The sequence below is a fragment of the Akebia trifoliata genome, chromosome 2 (genome assembly GCF_017979445.1).
Source record: "Akebia trifoliata isolate Shusen 1 chromosome 2, ASM1797944v1, whole genome shotgun sequence".
Taxonomy (NCBI): Eukaryota; Viridiplantae; Streptophyta; class Magnoliopsida; order Ranunculales; family Lardizabalaceae; genus Akebia; species Akebia trifoliata.
The window spans coordinates 4,627,380-4,646,378 of record NC_141376.1 but is presented as its reverse complement, the minus strand read 5'-3'; the positions used below and the strand labels follow the sequence as shown (position 1 = coordinate 4,646,378).

The 18,999-nt window shown below is 36.4% G+C and overlaps 2 protein-coding genes across 3 annotated transcripts; one reads left to right on the top strand and one right to left on the bottom strand.

Moving 5' to 3' along the window:
* The first annotated feature begins 835 nt into the window (after positions 1 to 835).
* LOC147408966 (lysophospholipid acyltransferase LPEAT1-like) lies at positions 836 to 12,393 on the top strand. 2 transcript variants are annotated; one of them, XM_086424240.1, is made up of 9 exons: positions 836 to 1,520; positions 2,677 to 2,796; positions 2,914 to 2,951; positions 5,297 to 5,361; positions 5,635 to 5,703; positions 7,706 to 7,839; positions 9,248 to 9,388; positions 11,726 to 11,789; positions 12,116 to 12,393. In XM_086424240.1, exons 1-9 carry the CDS (start codon positions 1,002 to 1,004, stop codon positions 12,133 to 12,135), a joined length of 1,170 nt encoding a protein of 389 aa, XP_086280366.1. In that variant the 5' UTR covers positions 836 to 1,001; the 3' UTR covers positions 12,136 to 12,393. The 2 variants fall into 2 exon arrangements, with proteins under 2 accessions (XP_086280366.1, XP_086280361.1); XM_086424235.1 differs by lacking the exon at positions 12,116 to 12,393 and having other exon boundaries at positions 11,726 to 12,043.
* Positions 12,394 to 13,983: 1,590 nt separating this feature from the next.
* LOC147408965 (deSI-like protein At4g17486) lies at positions 13,984 to 18,999 on the bottom strand. The gene is made up of 4 exons (XM_086424249.1): positions 18,674 to 18,999; positions 17,679 to 17,938; positions 15,297 to 15,584; positions 13,984 to 14,407 (listed from the first exon to the last, which is right to left on the bottom strand). The coding sequence occupies exons 2-4, from the start codon at positions 17,887 to 17,889 to the stop codon at positions 14,172 to 14,174; spliced, it is 735 nt and encodes a 244-aa protein (XP_086280375.1). The 5' UTR covers positions 17,890 to 17,938; positions 18,674 to 18,999; the 3' UTR covers positions 13,984 to 14,171.

The following is an 18,999-nucleotide window of genomic DNA, read 5'->3' as shown; positions in this document are numbered from 1 at the left end:
ATTATTTATAATTATGTGTTAAACCGAAAAATAAAATCTAACCCCCAAAAAACAAACACAAGAGGGAATATCTATGAGCACCCCAACCTTTATTTATTTTCAATCATTTCTTTATTTTTAATTGTGGTATAATAAGTAAAAATTGTCGAGCCAACAACAATTCTCTTTAGTATCGATTTGTATTATCTCATGAAATATGGGTTTGAGGGTTTGTTTTCAAAACTGGCTGCCACACGTTTTATTGATGGCCTATTACAAATATGATGGCCTTTTTTTACCATGTTAGGAAAAAGAGTAGTGATTTTCTGACACCTCCTCTGACATACACCTTCCTCTGCTCCCTGATGAGGCATGGGCTAGAACCATAGATTCTCCTCGGGATACATAATTAATTATCTTCATAAATATGTACAATTATGTATTTGGGAAAAAAAATGTATGATTCTAATACATGTCATGTCAAAGAGCATATGACCCGTATGTCAAAGAAGGGCGTTAGAGAATCGTTATTTAAAAAAATGTGTGTATAAAACTTTGGAATGAATATGTCACTATAGAGTGAATTCTATCAAATATATGATAAAAGAAGGTAAATGTACATAATTCCATCTAAAATCATCTCTATATTTTACAAAAAATTGAAACTAACTTAATCATCAAGAGTATAATCAGAGTGATTTAAGAGGAGTTTGAGGGAAGATCTATAGATAAAGTAGTCCACAATCTTCATTAATATCAAACCTTTTGTACAAATGAATACAACAAATTTCCTTCAACAGTGACGTGTCCGCGTACGCCGCTTCACATACCTTATGAGGGGAGGAACTCGCATCAAACCCGGACTCGTTCTTTCATTTTGGTGGCAGTGGGGCCTGTATCTTCCAGACAGATCTGCGACCTCTCTATCTCATTTTCATACCTCCGCATAACTTCTCCTTCGAAGCTTCTCTAATGGCGGACGAATGAGAAATTGGGGCTACAGTTTAGGTTAGGGCCTCAAAATGGATTCCGAACTGAAAGACTTCGCTTCGAAGGATCAAACTCTCGAACCAGTCGATGAATCGCGCGAAGAGGGTTCGGGAAAGGACGAGCGACCATTGCTAAAATCTGATTCGAACTTGAGCTCCCCTACGATATCTACTGAAAATTTACAGGAACTCGAGAAGAAATTCCCTGCTTACGTTCGAAAAGATGTTTACGGGACGATGGGGAGAGGAGAATTACCTTTGGTGGAGAAATTTCTGCTTGGATTCGCTTTACTGACACTCGTCCCGATCCGTTTGATCTTAGGAATCACTGTATTGCTCCTTTATTACTTGATTTGTCGTTTTTGTACACTTTTCTCTGTTCCGAATCGGGAGGATGATCAAGAAGATTACGCTCACATGGTTGGATGGAGAAGGGCTGTTATTGTTCAATGCGGGAGGTTTCTTTCTAGGGTAATGTTCTTCATTCTTGGGTTTTACTGGATTAGCAACTCTTATCCGAATCTCCATGGAGTGGAAAAATTGGCCAGCGATGTAAGTTTTTTGTGTTCTTCAATTAGGGATTAATTCTTGAAGCTTTATTCTACTTTAGTTGTATACGATGAATACCCTGATTTTATTACTGATTTTGATAGATAAGATTTTTGAGACTAGTTCGAAACATGAAATGTAGTGGGAGTTTCTAATGGTTTTATAATTTTGTAAGAGTAGATTTGGAAAAACATGCCGTCGTCGTTAAATTGAATTGAGGAACATGATTCATTCAGCTGACCTGAAAATTTGGGATAGAGTTTTACTTTTTTTATAAATATATTTTTTTCTTTTATTAAAGGAGGACAAGGTGTCCTCAAGATCTAAGAAATTAACTACTCCTTTCACTTACAATATCCCACCTAACATAAAATCCTCAGAAGAAAAACATCTAAAATCATTGTTTGGCTTAGACTGAAGAAAGATAAAACCTTGATAGCCAAAATTACTTCCTGTAAGTTATTTTCTTTCCCCTCAAAGATTCATTCGAGCCAAAGACCCCAACACACAGTGAAAGGGGCAATATTCCATAGAAACCTTTGTCTACTAAACTCACCCTTAATCCCCCAGCTTCTGAATGCTTGGCAGACCGTCCCAGGGAAGTACCAATTGAAACGAAACAAGGACAAAATGAAAGACCTCACGGAATGGGCAAAATAACAATGAAGCAATGGTTGGGACTATCCAGAACAATGGTTGAGCGACTTGGGTGTGCTCCTTGAGTCTCCCATTTGTGATTATACTAGATATGCCAGTCTGTGGTGGTTAGGACTATATGGAGAGATTAGTCCTACTTCCAAGGGGGTAGGGATACCCTAAATTATAAATAAACGAAAGAGTTGCTTTCCAATTGCCCCTTAGATCGAGGAAGACTTCAAAAGACCAGCTCTAGTGTTCAATGGCATTGGCTACAGACACTACATTACATTACATTTTTGTCCACTTTTGATCTATCTTTATTGAGAGGAAACCGAGCGGATTATAATTTGGTGAATTTCTAGCATGAAGCTGACACGCTCTAATTTCTAATTTTTTAACTGCTATTTATTAGATACTTCAGATTTGTTCATCAACGCTTATTAACTTCTATACAATTAGTTGAAGAGGACTTATGGCATGTTCATGTGTTACTTATTTTGGGTTGTTTCTAATTGATCAGAATGAGAGCAAAGAGCGGTCTGAAGAACCTGAAAGACCTGGGGCAATCATATCCAACCATGTATCTTATTTGGATATTTTGTACCACATGTCTTCTTCCTTTCCAAGCTTTGTTGCTAAGGTGGGTTAACCAGCTAAATATATTACTTATGAAAGAATTCGATTGGAGTTGTTATGCTGTTTGGTACTGACATGACTGTATTTTTGTCAATCTTAATCCTGGATTTTATTGCTGAAGAGATCAGTGGCTAAACTCCCCCTAGTTGGTCTCATCAGGTTTGTTCATGCCAATTGATTCCTAAATTTCTGTTTGTGGATGGTTATGCTAGAATGGATTTACAGTGTATTGTCTATATGACAAGTCTCTGACACGTATGAAATGTACACAATTCTTTTTTCACAATTCAGAGCCTTGAACTCTTACAAGACATCTTTGTTTCTTGTTGTTCCACGTGCTACTTTTTTTACTTGTGCCATGCAACATTTTTTATATGCTGTTTTCAAGATTCAAGTGTATCTATTTATAAAAAATAAAAAAGATTCTAGTGTATCCAATGATTCTCCATATCATGGGGAACTAGTTTATGCAATTGAAATTGTTGATGTGGAATGGAAATTGAGGAACATGAAGTAAGGATCCCTACAGGAATTTATCCTACTGCTTGTCACAATCTCCCCTATCCCACCCATGCTCCTCTATATTCACCCATCTATCGTGCATGGAAGCTCAAATAATCTATATAATTCTAGCTCAGCTCATACGTTCCTCTTCCGTCATGATGGACTGTGTTCTAACCAATTGTATTACTTGCCTTGGGAATAAATGATCAAAAGGGAATATAAGACTGTACATATCGTCGTTAGTTATTTGAACTTTTTATACATATAACTGCTATGTCATAGAAGACACAGAAACTACTCAAACATTACATTGGTATTATATTCACATTCATACGGACTGGGCCTAATGGAATATAAGATTCCTTTGCTTTTATCCAAATTGATATAATCAACATACCGTGGAAAGAACTCCCTTATACTAAGAATTATTAGAATGGTAAACACGCGGAGACAAATAAATAAGGGCACAACAGAAAAATAGGAACATTTGCTCTTCCATGTTAGGTATTATGGAGGACTAGTATTTGACATAATCTTCATCTTTGGCTAGCAAATTATAGGCTTGATCTGGAATCTAACCTTGTAGAAATTGCCGATATGTTTGAAGTCACTTCCAATTAAAATTAAGTGATTGGACATTTGCACAGAAGGAATGGATTCAACTTCCTCAGGAATAACACTAACTACGGTCAACTGCTGACTTGAGAGAGTGACATGGTTGCTGAAGAAGGGCGTTATTCTTTGATCACCATCATGCAATTGTTTTTGTACAAGCAATGTCTTATTCATACCTACTATTATCTTAATAAAATTATCTTTATCGATCAAAAAAATTCATACCTACTATTCAAATCTCACGACCGGACTCAAAAGAAAAAAAAGAGTTCAAATTATTAATCAAAAGAGTTTTCTTCCTTCAAAATCCTGCTTATGCTTATTTTGACCAAAGGACAATGAGGTTTCATAGTGAATACATTATCACAATGCCCTAGTAGCGTATTTAGGGACTGGGCAACGAACGGAGGGGCTGCTAGACGGGAACTGGATTCCAGAGATCGATCGGCTTGTAAACCAGAGATTCGTGATCAGAACGAATAGAAGGTTCAAAGGAGAGGAGACGGAGTCATATATGCGAGACCGATAACGTACATAGTCCCATCAAGGGCTTATTTGTCTGAGAGGAAATGCTAAACCACACTTCTTCATCTATGTTCATTTGCTTTGCATTAAGGGGAGGTCTACCACTCATTTCAAGCCAATCTAGTTTATTCAGAACTGGAAGTTCTTTCAAAAAAGGATGATGTGTTCTCATTTTTGGTTTGAGTTGAAGCTAAAATAGATGGTTCTAGCTGTAGCAACGTTGGTGCTGCCGGCTCATTTTCAACTTTTCGTTGGTGTAAGGGGCTTAGACCCATAGCTCACTTGGTTCGACACATTGCAAAGCAATGTTGAGGTCATGGGTTCAAGTCCAGCTTACCCGTAAAAAAAAAACCTTACTGTTGGTGAGACAGTGCAACAAATGAATGACCTGGATGGCATGGACACAACCTTTGGATGTCTCCAACAATTAGGTCACGTGTTGGGCATGTTTGCAATTCCAATGTTGTAGCTTCTCCCTTACGTTGTACTGATCTCAGTAAGGTACTTGCTATTATGCTTCTTAAATTGTGTCTGGTAGTAAGGTGACAATAAAAATTCTTCACCATATCATGCTTGTCACATCCTGCTTTTCCTACCATGGAGTATCAAATAAACTTTTGCTTCAAACTTTTGAAGCACTTGATCTTCTTTCACCAACCCAACTGGAGTAGGAATTGTTTAATTTGACAATGATTTTTGAAATACCTTTATTTTTTACCCTCTGTTTATTACTTTTCTTTTATCCTATACTTTGTGATTCTTTAGTTCTTGATGCATAATGTATGCTATATTTTAATCACTTTTAGTGATCTGTATCTGATGAGTAATGCTGACAGGTTTTGATTGCTTGTGTTTTACAGCAAGTGCCTTGGCTGTGTCTATGTACAGCGGGAATCAAAGTCATCTGAATCTAAGGGTGTTTCAGGTACATTAGTAGTTGAAAGTGTGTGTGGTGGTGGGGGAGGGGGGGCATGCATAGGCATGTATATGTGCTGCAAATGGTTTAAAAAAGAGTTGTCTTTTTGTCCCTTTGTCCTTAGTTTTTATCACAAGAATGCTATTGCATATCATGAATATTATCATATTTCATCCAATGCTTTATCCTTACCAAGCACACCATAGAAGTTCTATGGTTTTTATTGCAATATATAGTGGATGTTTGCAATTTTTAGGCTCTAAATATCTCTATTGCTTGCAGGTGTTGTGACAGAAAGAATTCTAGAAGCTTGTCAGAATAGAAATGCTCCACTGATGATGCTCTTTCCAGGTCATCATTCTTTGATTTTTGCTATTTCATGGATGCATGGTTGTGCTTCCCTGCTAATTATTTTGATAGAATATTTCATTTGCCAATGTTGGGACACTACATTAACTGGGTTCGAACTTTTTCTTGCTAAGAAGCAAGGGATTAGTGGTTAATGGGGGTGAAGATGGAACGGGATTTGAACCTAGGTCATGGGATCAACTCTCCTCAAGCCTATACCATTTATCTAAGTGGTACCTTCAAATGGGTTCCTCCTAAAAAGTAAATCTGATCCGATGATAGCATTCACTCAATTAGTCTAATTATCTTGTATGGAAAAAAATCTTTCTGATTAGATTATTACAGTGAGACTTATTTTAGACTTAGAAGATCTACTTAGGTTGGACCTACTGGTCCATTCCATATTGGGTCTGAACCATTTAAATTAGGCTCTCTTCTCATTATTTTTCTGATGGAGAGAGGTGATATGTGAGCCAACTTTATATATTCCAAGAGAGGTTTGGGGTGATTTATTGTGTCAGCTAAATGAATCTTTTTCCTCCATTCCACTATGTCCAAAGCCCAGTCTTAGGTGTCTTAGTTGCATTCACGAACAACAACAACATAGCCTTTCCCCAAAGATTTGGGGTTGGCTAAGGAATCTTGGTCTTCCATTCCAATCCGTTCAGAGCCAAGTTTTCAAGGTAATTCTTGGACTGAGACACTTAAATAAACTTTAGAAAATGCCACCTGTTGAAAGATTGCCAGCTTCATCTTGTAAATAACTAATTACTTTGTTTCATACACAAAAAGTTGGGAAATTTATTTTTAAAGTTAAATCTATGTATTTATTTTATTTTTAAGTTTAACCATATTTTAGTTATTGTTTAAACAAATAAATAAGATCTTCAAATGAAGTAGCTCTTCTCAATTTTAAAGTAAGAGCTGTCTGTGTTAAGATGACTGTGTTGGCTTGAAGTGACATAGAACCAGAATCACTGTTCACCATTTTTTTGAAGTTCTCATGGTCAAATTTTCATGATATTCACGAATGGGATAAAACCTCTCTGCAATCTATTGGTTTGTGACTCAATTATTTTCCACTCATTACCAAGGTTTAAATCTGAGTCTCGTTTAATATCATTGTAAGTTGAAAAATACATTGGGAAAATAATTATACATTTCAAAACACAAAAGATGTGAATCTATGCTACACCTAACTGTTTTTAATGCGTAATTAAGTCAAAATGTGATGCTTTGTGGAATTAGTCCTATTTTTTAACTCCTAAGTTTTTAGTTAATTAAATTAATAATTTTGGTATACATGCTCCTATCTATTGTCTTATACCTTACCAAGAAAGGGATGCCTTTGCAGAGACATTCCCGAGCAATACTTTGAACCATGCCTATTAGTATTTTTTATTTTTTTTGATAAATATAAATTTATTAAGGAAAGAAAAAGGAGAAGAGGAGGCTGAGATAGCCCCCAAACAACAGAACCATAAAATTCAAGAATGAAAAAGGAAGAAATAAGAAAAACACGCCCGACCGGAGGCTATGGTTCGCAAACCGTATCCCAATTAAAAATAAAATCTTGGAAGCTCAATCCTTCAAAATCTTTACTCATCTTTGACCAGAAGAAAAGAAATCCCAAAGTCTCTAAAATCACCGTATGAGGCAAGCTCTCCTTGCTATGGAACATCTTGTTGTTGCGCTCTTTCCAAAGACCCCAAGCAATGGCAAATGGAAGGATAGCCCAAAGATGCCTCTTTCTATAAGAGAAGATATTGAAACTCCCATCCTCTAAAAGCCCAAAGATAGATAATGGATAACTAGTATTACACATGTTCTTCTGCATTATTATACACCCTGTAATACCAATAGATGACTAGTATATGGGACAGATGGCATGTATTTGGCATTTATACTTGAAATGGAAGTATCCGGTAAGGATATGACATCCATTTTGAAGTGTCCGGATGTCATAGAATACTCCATTGTTTGACTGCTTTCTTGTTGACTACAGAGGGCACAACTACGAATGGGGATTTTCTCCTTCCATTCAAGACAGGTGCCTTTTTATCAAAAACACCAGTACTTCCAGTGATTCTGAGATATCCTTACCAGAGATTTAGCCCAGCCTGGGACACCATATCAGGGGTGAGTCTCCTTTAAGCTGCTCATGCATTTTACTAATATTCTGTTAATGAAACTTAAGGTGATGCTGGGCATTTAAATATTCCAATCCAGTTATAGATCATTGGTTGTGTGATACATTTTTCATATGTGAAGGTAACTAATTTCATCATCCCAAATATGTATTGGTGCAATTTTAGAATCCCCCGGGTGTGTGTACCAGATTTTGCTTTCCACTCAACATCCTCATATTTGCTACACTTTATCAACATGTTTCTTGATTGCCAAAAATTATGCTTTTATGCTTCATAAATTATGACTGGTCTTCTTTTGGCTTGTGAAAATTGGTCCGTCAGCTGGAATGGTATACACTAGTCACATAACACTTTGGATAGCCTCCCATCTCTAGTTCGTTGAACAAATATTTTTAAATTCTAAAGCTTTAGGCGAAGCATTTCACTAGCCAAAGCCTCGAGGCTTAAGCTTCAAAGCATATGGCGTAAGCCTCCAGGGCATGCATTTTAGATAAATAATTATACATTCAAATATATACATAAATTCCAATAAAAGAGAATCAGGAAAATTTCAAGAAAGTAAAAAAAAAATTATGAACATTCAAAATTTCACATTCCAAAATTCATTATCCAAATTTCAACTTAACAATGAAATTAAAACTGATTCACATCCATAATTTCATTCTTCCAACTTCTAATCAGTCAAACAAAATAGAACACTAGTGCAGCAACCATCTCACTAAAAGGAGAGGGATTTGGGGGGACCAGACAACCATTAGAGGTCACACATATCGGTAGCTTAGAGATGCATTTCTGACAATTCAAAAAGGGAAGTCCAGGCAACCATTTTAGGCAATCCATACCTGGTTTTTTTCTTCTCTATTATAACCAAAGACAGAAATGATAGGATATCCCTCCAGTACATATTATACATAGAAAAAACCTCTTGGATTCAAATATGGATGACTATTCAGGGACAATAGTCCAGTCATCCTATGCCATTAACATTGTGCCGGCTGGAGATTAGCCTTGAGTGCAAAGGCAAAAGGGACCTTGACCGCAACACCGGTTTGCTGAGCTTGGAAAATTGAAAGGATTTTAAATCTTCAGAGGCCATTTGAAGGGCAGGTGGATGAGGAATCATACATTAATGATTAGTCCTGAGAATATTACAAGGTTTTCAGATACAGTTTGACTTCTTAGTTTGTATTGTTTTCATATTCTTTTGGTTTTAGTTGATCCTTGATGTTCAATTACAAGTTTCTTGATTTCCTTAGTCAAGCATGAGGCATGCACTGTATATGTTTTTATATAATTTTCTAGTAAGTGCTAATTTTTTTGTTTCTATTTTTATATTCATACCCGGTTGCTCTAGTTACACATATTTCCCAAAGTTCAGCTTTTTCGTTCATTTGCAGGTGCGCCATATAATTTTGCTTCTATGTCAATTTGTGAATCACATTGAGGTGATTCAACTACCTGTTTACCACCCGTCAGAGCAAGAAAAGGAGGACCCAAAACTATATGCTAACAATGTTCGAAAGTTAATGGCAAGTGAGGTATGCTTTTCTCATCTCAAATTCCATTTTTTGAAGTTCTCGGTCCATTCATATGCATAGAATTTCACGTGAAATTTGGACCTTTAATCTGTTATCAAAAGAATCTGTAAAGATGGTAAAGGTTGGCAGTTTTGCAATGGGACTGCAACTGTGTTCTCTTCTACCTTCAAATGAGATAATCTTTTTGGCATAATGCAAATAATGATAACCAATCAAGCCACTGAAAATAATGTTTCATTCTTAGCTATTGGCAAATTAGGTAAGTAAATTGTATGCTACATATACCTGGGTGTAGGAAGATTGTTTACGATGACAATAGCTGATGCGAGTCGCAAATCAAGCTAACAATCATAGGCCCTAATGGAAATTTCGTGATTAATGGGTTGGATGAATTTTTCTTTGTAACTGAGATATCTGGGCCTCTTAAGGGCACCCGACTGATCCTTGGGCATGTGTAGTCTCTTCACCCCTACTTGGTTTAGAAGTTTATTTTAAGTCTTTCTTTTTTTCTTTTTTTTTTCTGGGTTGGTCACCTCGACCCCCTCTTTTTATTTCAATAAATTATCTTTACCGATAAAAAAAAAAAAGGTTAGTAGAAAAGTTTTTTTTATTTGAATTAGAAATTTTATTATTTTTGAAAAGTTTCTATGTCGGGTTGTTTTCCATTGTTTGAATTTGGGTGAATTCTACTTGATAATGCCATGGAAATCATTGGTGTGATTCCATTAGAAATTTATCACCTTTTTCTCCTTGGCCTTCTATTTTTTTCCTGATGTTAACCCATTAAGAATCCTCTAACCCCCTTCCTCCCTCCCCCCCCCCCCACACACACACACACACATCAAGAAAGCCATCCAATCCTTCTTAGACCATAAACACCCTATACCATTAATCTCTTTTCCAAATCTACCCTATTACCTATTCCCAGATCAACCCTAAACCCTTCACATTAGGTATAGTTGCTATTATCACTGTTGGGTGCTTTGTTGAATGTTTATTCCTAGTTGCAAAACTTGGCATTTATTCATTCTGCATATAGCTACTTGGGATTGTTCAAACCTTCACAATGGGTCTAAAACCCTTTCTATAATTTTCCTTTCTTCTTTCTCACCTAACTAGCATTTCCTCCACTCTTCTTAAAGTAGAACAGACCTAGAGTTGATAAAACCTTGGTTGTCCAACATCAATAACCATTGGCAAAATCTGGTATCTGGCTGCTACCTTTAGGTCCCAGCCCAAAGGAGCTGGCTTCCTATTTGGTTCACCATGACAGGCTGGTTAAAAAGTTTTTTTTTTATTTTACTTGCTTCACTACTTTCTTCTTTTGCTCGTCAAGCAACGGTTAGTGGTCGACAAATGTGAAGATGGGTTTAATGGGTTTTGATTCCGAGTCGTGTTGACGACAGTCCACAACTCTCAAAAGCCTTATACCTTACTCGGAGAGGTTTTGAAAAGGCTTATGCTCAGGGAATGCACACGTCTTTTTTGGTGCCCTTTGGCTAAGGTGTATACCTTGTGGGGATGTTTTGTATTTCCTTTTATCCCTTCATTATTTCTGTATCATTGGGTAATGGTCTTCATAGTTTTAAAGCTGTCCCTGCCATAACGTTTTGTTTACATACAATCTCTTGCTCTTCTTTCACTAGTTTATGTTTCTCCTTGTGCCGAACCTATGCATTTGTTTCTCCTCCTAGTATTAGCATGGTGTTTATATAGATATATAAGTTAAGAGTAGTTGCTTCACTGAAACTGTTGCTTTTTGTTTGAGGTATTAAACTTAGAAAGATGGAAAATACAAAACTATGGTGTGGTACAATTTAATTTGATTTTGATGAGTTTGGAATTTGGATTTGGATATTGAACTTTGGGATGCAAATTGTCATTTTCTTTTGAGATTTTTCTGTTCTATTAGAATTTTTTGTTGTCTATTTATCTGTATTTAATTATATGTATTTCAAAAATGCATGCTCCTAAGGCTTACACACCCAATGTTTTGGCTAGTCAAACGCCCCGCTTCGTGCCTTAGCTTATATAAACAATACTTAAAATGTTAGGAGCAGAGAAGGAATGAAAGGTTAACTTTTAGGAAACAAGATCCATACGAGGTGGTTAAATGTGTCTGATTGCTCCAATCATTTGTTCTTCCCCATTAAAGATGGGTGCCTACCACCAAAAGATCTTGATAAAATTAGTGGGTGGACCACTTCTATGGTATAGGTGTATGGAGCATCATTTTCATTTGGGTGCAAACCATACTCCAAACTGTCAAAATAGCATTATAGTCTCTCTATTTTGGTTTCATAATCGCTGTCATTTATTGTTGCTACTGGCCTGCAGGGTAATCTAATACTGTCAGATATTGGGTTGGCTGAGAAGCGAGTCTATCATGCTGCGCTCAATGGTAATAATAGTCTACCTAGCGTTTTACATCAGAAAGATGATTGATAAATTAATGGCCCTTCCCCTAAAGCATTTATTTCCGGTTGGGTTGCTTGGTTTTCTTATTTATTTTATCCCAAGTAATGGGGTGGTTCTCTCCTTCCATTTACCCCAAAAATCCTGGGTGTTCTATTATTCTGGTGTAATTGTGTTACCTATAGTTCATCCCCAATTAATGTCTAGGATAGATTACTAAATGTCCAACTAATTTTTTTTTAATAAGCCATAACCTTGTAGGAAAGAAATCTGCATCCATAAAGCTGAAGCATATATTTGGTGTTCCTGCAGGTTTCTTTTGCCAACGATAATTTGGATTTGCAATATGTAAATTCACTACGTCAGGAAAAACCAAAAAAAAAAAAAAAAAATTGGAAAAGAAAAGAAAATCATGTTCAGAGCAAGCATTGTCCCAACTGTGGAAAATATAGGACGCTCCAGACTTAGTATAGATTGAAATGGCCCATGGAGCTTCCAGGGTTCTGTAAATGCCTGTTATTCTGATAACTCCACATTTTTCTTGGTTGCCCTAGGCTTCAATAATTTTCGTTTCCTTGTCCATATCATCATCATCTCTCTCTGCTGCACCTCCAAAGTACGTTATTTTTTTCATGGCAACATACCTATTACCGTTCTCATAGGTAATATCATGTTTGATCCACCATATGGGGAGATTGGATGTTCACTGTGGAGGTGGTCCAGACTGGAAAATAAGGAATGAGTTCACTTGGTTTATTCAGTGTTTTGGGGGCTTTTATTGATTGAAAAAAAAAAAAAAAAATTAGGTGAGCGTTTGACTCTGTTTTCTCACAATTGTTTCGTATTGCTCTTTAGTGTTGTCAAAAAGGGGAGACATTACCAGTTTATATAATATTCATGGGTGTTGTAAAATCTGTCTTTCCAATTATGCACTTTTTTGAGATTGGGAAATCTCTAGAGGAAAATTTGAAAGGAACAGAAATGTGTGATTAACTCAAGTAACAATTTAATGGAATGGGGAGCCTTTGTTAGACAGGTTATAGATTTTTTTTTTTTTATGGCATGTATTTCTGCATCCTAACACTCCACTTACTCCCATGCCAATTCAAGGGTTTGCATCAAGGAAACCCTTGACCTTGCGTGTTGCACTTCATCCCCAATCATTAAAAAAAAAAAAAAATGCTTATTATTAGTTATTATTATTATTTTAAAAGCCTTAGTTGCATCTCAGGAAAAGAAAAAGTCTCTCTCGCAAAATACTTGAACAATAACAAGATCTCTCTACTCTTTATCGAATGATCAGGTTTTTTATTTTGACGGGGAGAGAGGTTACTCCATAGATGGCCGTTGAGTTTGGTCAATTGAAAAGAATTTATTTATTTTTAGAAAATCACTTTTGAAGGCAGTTTCGTAGAAAATCACGGGCTATTTTGGATAAGGCTAGATGATGGCGAGATCCAGGTCAGGATGACTATGATCTCGACAGAAAATTTAATACCTCACCCCGTGAATGTCATGTAACTCGTGGGCCCACTTGCCTCATAATGTTCAGCCCACCAACTTGGCAAAACGAAAAGTAAAAAACCTAGTTGGTATGTTTACCGTACAGTTTTCATTTGTTTCTATTTATTTGTTCTTTTGTTTGCTAAACAGATTACTCTTTTAACTTGCCCCCCTCAAAAAACAAAAAATGGTGAATAGACTTCAAATGCGAACAGAATAGTTTGCTGGTTCTGCTTGAATAAATGCCTGATTACAGCAAAATATTAAGAGTCACCTAGTTGGCATAGATATCTCCATCAGAATAAACAAGTAGCAGTTACCAAATACCACCACCCCCTGCTCCCCGGAAAGTTCCACGCACAACTAGTTTAATAAATGGTCAACCAGACCCTGGAGGGTGGCCTCAAGGAATTCATATCTTCGTGGGGTTTCGAACACTTGACATACCCTTTCTGAGGAGCTTATCAAGGCTCAGCTTGCCACTAGGCCAATCCCTTGGGGTTTCCTACGTAAGTGTTAAAGAACAAAGCTGACCCTGCTAAGAAAATGGCATCTTAAATTGTTCAACAGCAGAATACAGTGTTACAAAGATGAAGAACCACCTTCTCTCGTAACCCATCCCCCCCCCCCCCCCCCCCAACCCAACTCACACACAAACTTTGGAAAGAAGAAGAAAATGAGAAGACCACATCCTTTTAGTATTGATGAACAAAATTACATCATCCCCAACATGAATTTAACCTCTCAAATCTACTGGAGCTTGGTCACTGTGAGTTGAAGCTGGAACGACAACTCTTTAGACATAGCAAAGATGGTTGAACCCTTCTGCATTTCCAAATAGGAATATAAGGAACAAGGAGCCTTCTTACCTTCCCCCCTCCAACGATCCACTGTTGGACCTTCTCAACTCCCATGGTGGCAAGCACCCGTGTAGAAATAACGAAGATGTTGACAACTGCTTCTGCTTCATTGAGATTGAAGATAAGCAACTGAAAGCACTTCTCAGCCTCCTCTTTTCTGTATCATAGCCTTGGCATTTGGGGTCTTGTGGCACAGCCGTTACTTTAAGTGCTTCGGGAAGCAGGCAATTGCAAAGTGAACCTATCAGGGAAAAAAAACATTTGAATGAAAAACAATAAACGTTTTGTCATGATTATTTGAATTGTAAGAGATGGGACAAGGAAATAGGTGGTTCCCTAGACAACATGGTTGCAATAATAGGAGCTTCAAATACTATCATACCTGAAACTATTATGGGGTTTCTATCATGCACATTTTGTGGATACAAAGGATCAGAAAAAAGCTTGATTGCATGAACCCAACCTATAATCAAGTATGGATTCTTTGAGGCCAAGGTCTCCTGAGCTAAAACCATACATTGCTATGCACATAACAAATGCATCTCGTAAGGAGAGAGAGAGAGAGAGAAGAAAATGGTTAAACAGTACGTAATAACACGAGTGAAAAGTTTGTTATCCAAAAAAACTATGAAAAGAAGAAACGGTACACAAAAGACACAAAGGGCCCGAGGGAAATAAGTTTCCTGAGTTTTTCAATTGAGGGCTACATCTACACATGAATCAGAAACACGCATAAATCAGGAAATTTTATTATGAAGTGTCATTTTTTGCATATTAAATAACAAGTACCATGTACCAATGAGATGACTAGCAAAACAGTTGTGATCCAAAAAGAGACAGTAGTTGAACAAACTTAATGGGAAGCAGTCCTTACAATCACTTTACCAGGTCCTATGGTTTTTCAACAGTAAATAGTGTAAAATAAATGTATTGGCAAAAAATGGTGAATGATGTAAGTGCGGTAGGGCTTGACCATCCTTGTCCATCAACTGAAGAAAGAAGATACATTGAGATTTTACATTGGTGGCCACATATGCACTCTTTGTAAACATGTGCAAGGACGGGAAAATTTGTTATAGACGCCATTGTTACATATTAAATGAGATGAAGAAAGACATTGAATCAAATACCTATTTTCGCGAGTCGATTTACCCATTTTGGGATTGAGTTTCCAGTCAGTTTGTAGCATATATCCTTGCAGAAATGGTTGCAGTTCTTAACAATCAAGTGATATGTATCACCATTGTAATTCGCAGAGTGGCGCTCCATGAACTCCCTAACCTGAATTGGATCCAAACAGGTTGTCCCCATGAATATTGACTTCCTGAACTTAAAGCCTGGGCAGTGCCGAGGCTCAACCTCAAAGACACCACTTGTTGAGTAATCATGGGCTCCAAATGCGTATTCTACTCCATGAACTGTAAACATGGAGTTGAGCCATTAGAATGTCTTTACATCATATCCAAAAAAAATTAGAGCATGATTTACAAAAAATATTCAACGAAAAACAAGTGCACATAAAAACAAATCAAGATACCCCAGTCCTAACATATGTCTTATGCTCTATTTTCATCTCATTTTAAAATAATGATATACACCAGGTGTGCACGCGTTTATTTATAAACACAAGCATGTAACTACATTTGTTAAATAAGTATCACTTAACTCAACTCACTCACTAAAACTAACAAAATTGACAATGAGGTAACTCTTAAATAGTAAGTAATCAAACTCCAGCAAGAAAAAAGAAAGCAATCAAAGTTTAATTTGACAGAGGTTTAATAAGGATCATATGTAGTTCCTGTAATTAGGTTACTTTCAACAAAGTATTATAGGAATTTCCATATTAATGTAAACAAAGTTTTTATATTTAGTTAAAATATTTAACATTGTTATTGCTGTTGTAGAGATCTCTTTTTTATCAATAAAAGATTTTATTGAAAAAAATGAGAAAAAGGAGGCCTAGATGGCCGCCCAACAACACAATAAAAAATAGGGTAGAAAGAGGAGAGGGGGGGGGGGGGGGGGGGTCAAACAAGTTACACAACACTCATACATCACATAATAAATCCTACTTAAAACAAAAAATCCCCAAAAAAGACGCCTCTAAGAGCCAAATGTAAGGGATGCTCCTTCCTTTCAAAATCCTACTGTTCCAGACTTCCGGATACCCCAACACACTGTGAAAAGGGTAATGGACCAAATGATTCCTTTTCCTTTTTCTCTTTCTTTTCGAGTGAAACTGCTTTAGATATGTCAACTTTGAAATAAGGTTACAACTAAATATGAGAAACACCAATGAAATTGCTCTATGGGTGCTTTCTAATGGTACTATTTTTATTGCAAACCAACTTGAGGTTTGGAACCCACACCCCAGCTTGAAGGGAACCTTCCAATCATACCCATCATTCTTAAAAAACAACTAATTCTTTAAAATGTAGGTGCAATAAAGCTGTTTGTACCTAGCAAACAGAAGTTCCATTTCTTTTTTTCTTAATAGGTAAGCTGCACTTGAGCCCACGACCTCAAAGTTGCTTTACAGTTTGCAACATGTCAAACCAACCGAGCTATGGGGCTAAAGCCCAGACGAAGTTCCATTTCAAATTATATCACCTCACATTCATTCATCAAAGTCGAAAGATTTCAACTATTCAGGTGATGAGCTTCTTTTTTGGTTCTTTATGTGATATTTGTTATAAAGAAATTATATATATATATATATATATATATATATATATTGGAGGGGGGGAGGGGGGTGGTTGCTATTTCCTACCATAAAACCTTTTTGTACTTTTTTTTCAAATTATTTGTTTGTATTAAATACACACTATGTTCTGATCCCTATCTGACATGAATCCCATAGTTATGCTCATGTATTATCAAGTTAGCATGCAAGCCCACTGGTTTGAAGGATCTAGGCACCATTAGCATTCACTTTGAAAAATAACCCCATTATGTTTTACTTCCCCAAATTGGCATCCTCTTTAGACATTAGCATCTTTTACGTCCAAAAACAAACCTCACCATGCCAACATCTATAGTTTTTCATTTTGTGATCTATAACAAGCCATGAAATCCCCTAAATTTCATGAAATAGTTCAAGTATTCATGAAATTATTCTTAACATGTGCAAAGATATTCAACAAAAATTCTAAAATCTCTTGCCAATGTGGTTCTAGCATATCCATTGAAACCAAAAATTGAGGAGAGGTTCGCAAAATTTTATATTCCTTAGAGGGGATTATACAGTCCTTCGGTGTTTCATAAATGAGAATAGCTATACACAAATTGGAATGGAGTAACAAGATTCGTTTAGCCAATCCCGAATCTTTGGAATAAGGCTTTGAGGGTGATGGCAATGATGAAAAGGTCAATTAAACTATACTAAACATTACAAGTTAATTAATCCTGCACAGGAACAAATCATAATCCATTCCAAGAATAGAACACTATAATTTTGCACTACATAATTGGAACAATGGAGTTAAATCCAAAGAAGTAAGTTAAACTACCTTCTACACCAGAATGAAAGATGCCTACGCCCGCCCAATAAAAGTAGCCATTCATAGGAGTTAAGTCATACACATTGAGATAAACAGGTGTGTTGCCTGGACTGAGACCTGCCGATCGAACTTTTGGGAACATACAGAAACGGGTGGCCGACTTTCCTTTCAGACGGAGAGGAACAATGGACTTCCATCCCTTCTTCGTTCCCGATTTCATATTTCTATTTAATGGAGGAACCAGGAATTGGTTAATACCTAGTTCCAACCTGATAGACAGAAACAACACTAGCATTAGCCATACATACCTACCTACATACATACAACACAAGACAACTAAAAGACAAAGCAATAGAGCAGCAATTGGTGGTATGTTTGATTCTCTCAAGTCCATCACATAAATTTTATTAGATAATCTCAAGAGATATAACAAGAAGAACTAGAACTACTGAACTTTTATCAATACTACCCAAAAAAAAAAAAAAAGGCCTATGAATGAAACATAAAGGGTTTTGCAAACCTATCAATCATACCCCCCCAAAGTCACACTATAAATACTTAACCCGAAAAAAAATAATTAAATAAATAAAATTACCCAAAAGAAAAAAATGCAATGAAATTCCCAAAATGACAAAGTGAGATAAAATACCAAAAGAATAAATTAATAATGATAATAAAGGCATTCCTGGAGAAGATTTTAAAGTAACACTTTAAATAAAGAGGGAGAAAAAAAAAAAGAGAAGATTCGTAAGAGAAGATGAAGGGGAAGGTGGGTATTGAGCCCTGGTCTTGTATTAATTTTTTTTTTTTTTTTTAAATGAAGCCCAGGTCCTCTTATCCTTCAATTACAGATCCAACACATCAGATACAAGGAGGCAATTTATCCTAGATTCCCAAACAGACAGAAAACAACAACAATCACAGAGAGAGGTGACAGAAAACTCAGAAGCAGATTTCAAAAACCCATTAAAGAAAAATGAAAGTTACAGAGAGAAACAATTTACCTGTTTGGAGAAAAGCCTCCATCAGATTTACAGACCAAGAAAACCCACCTTCAGCTTCAAGGGTTCAACAATACACAAAGCTTCCATTATTTCACAGAAGGAAAATAACACCCAAAAGAGGCATGAATGTGCATGAAAACCACTCATTTCTGACAAAAACCGGAAACCAGATTCCGGAAACCGCAGCACCAACCCTTAAAATTTTCACATAAACAAAAAATTTAAACGAAAAATCTTCCAGAAATCTGTAAGTAAAGACGATTCTCCTCCCCTTCTTATCATCACTGCTAAACCCCAAAACCTGTTTTTCTAGGACCCTCTTTTTT

What these genes read in the sequence shown, in the direction of transcription:
- LOC147408966 (XM_086424235.1), top strand. Translation starts at nt 1,002, where the DNA reads ATGGATTCCGAACTGAAAGACTTCGCTTCGAAGGATCAAACTCTCGAA. An exon ending in TGGAAAAATTGGCCAGCGAT is followed by an intron (nt 1,521 to 2,676) that starts GTAAGTTTTTTG and finishes CTAATTGATCAG; the next exon opens with AATGAGAGCAAAGAGCGGTC. An exon ending in CCCCTAGTTGGTCTCATCAG is followed by an intron (nt 2,952 to 5,296) that starts GTTTGTTCATGC and finishes TGTGTTTTACAG; the next exon opens with CAAGTGCCTTGGCTGTGTCT.
- LOC147408965 (XM_086424249.1), bottom strand. Translation starts at nt 17,889, where the DNA reads ATGAAATCGGGAACGAAGAAGGGATGGAAGTCCATTGTTCCTCTCCGT. An exon ending in CTTTCATTCTGGTGTAGAAG is followed by an intron (nt 15,585 to 17,678) that starts GTAGTTTAACTT and finishes CCATGTTTACAG; the next exon opens with TTCATGGAGTAGAATACGCA. An exon ending in AAATCGACTCGCGAAAATAG is followed by an intron (nt 14,408 to 15,296) that starts GTATTTGATTCA and finishes TTTCCCTGATAG; the next exon opens with GTTCACTTTGCAATTGCCTG.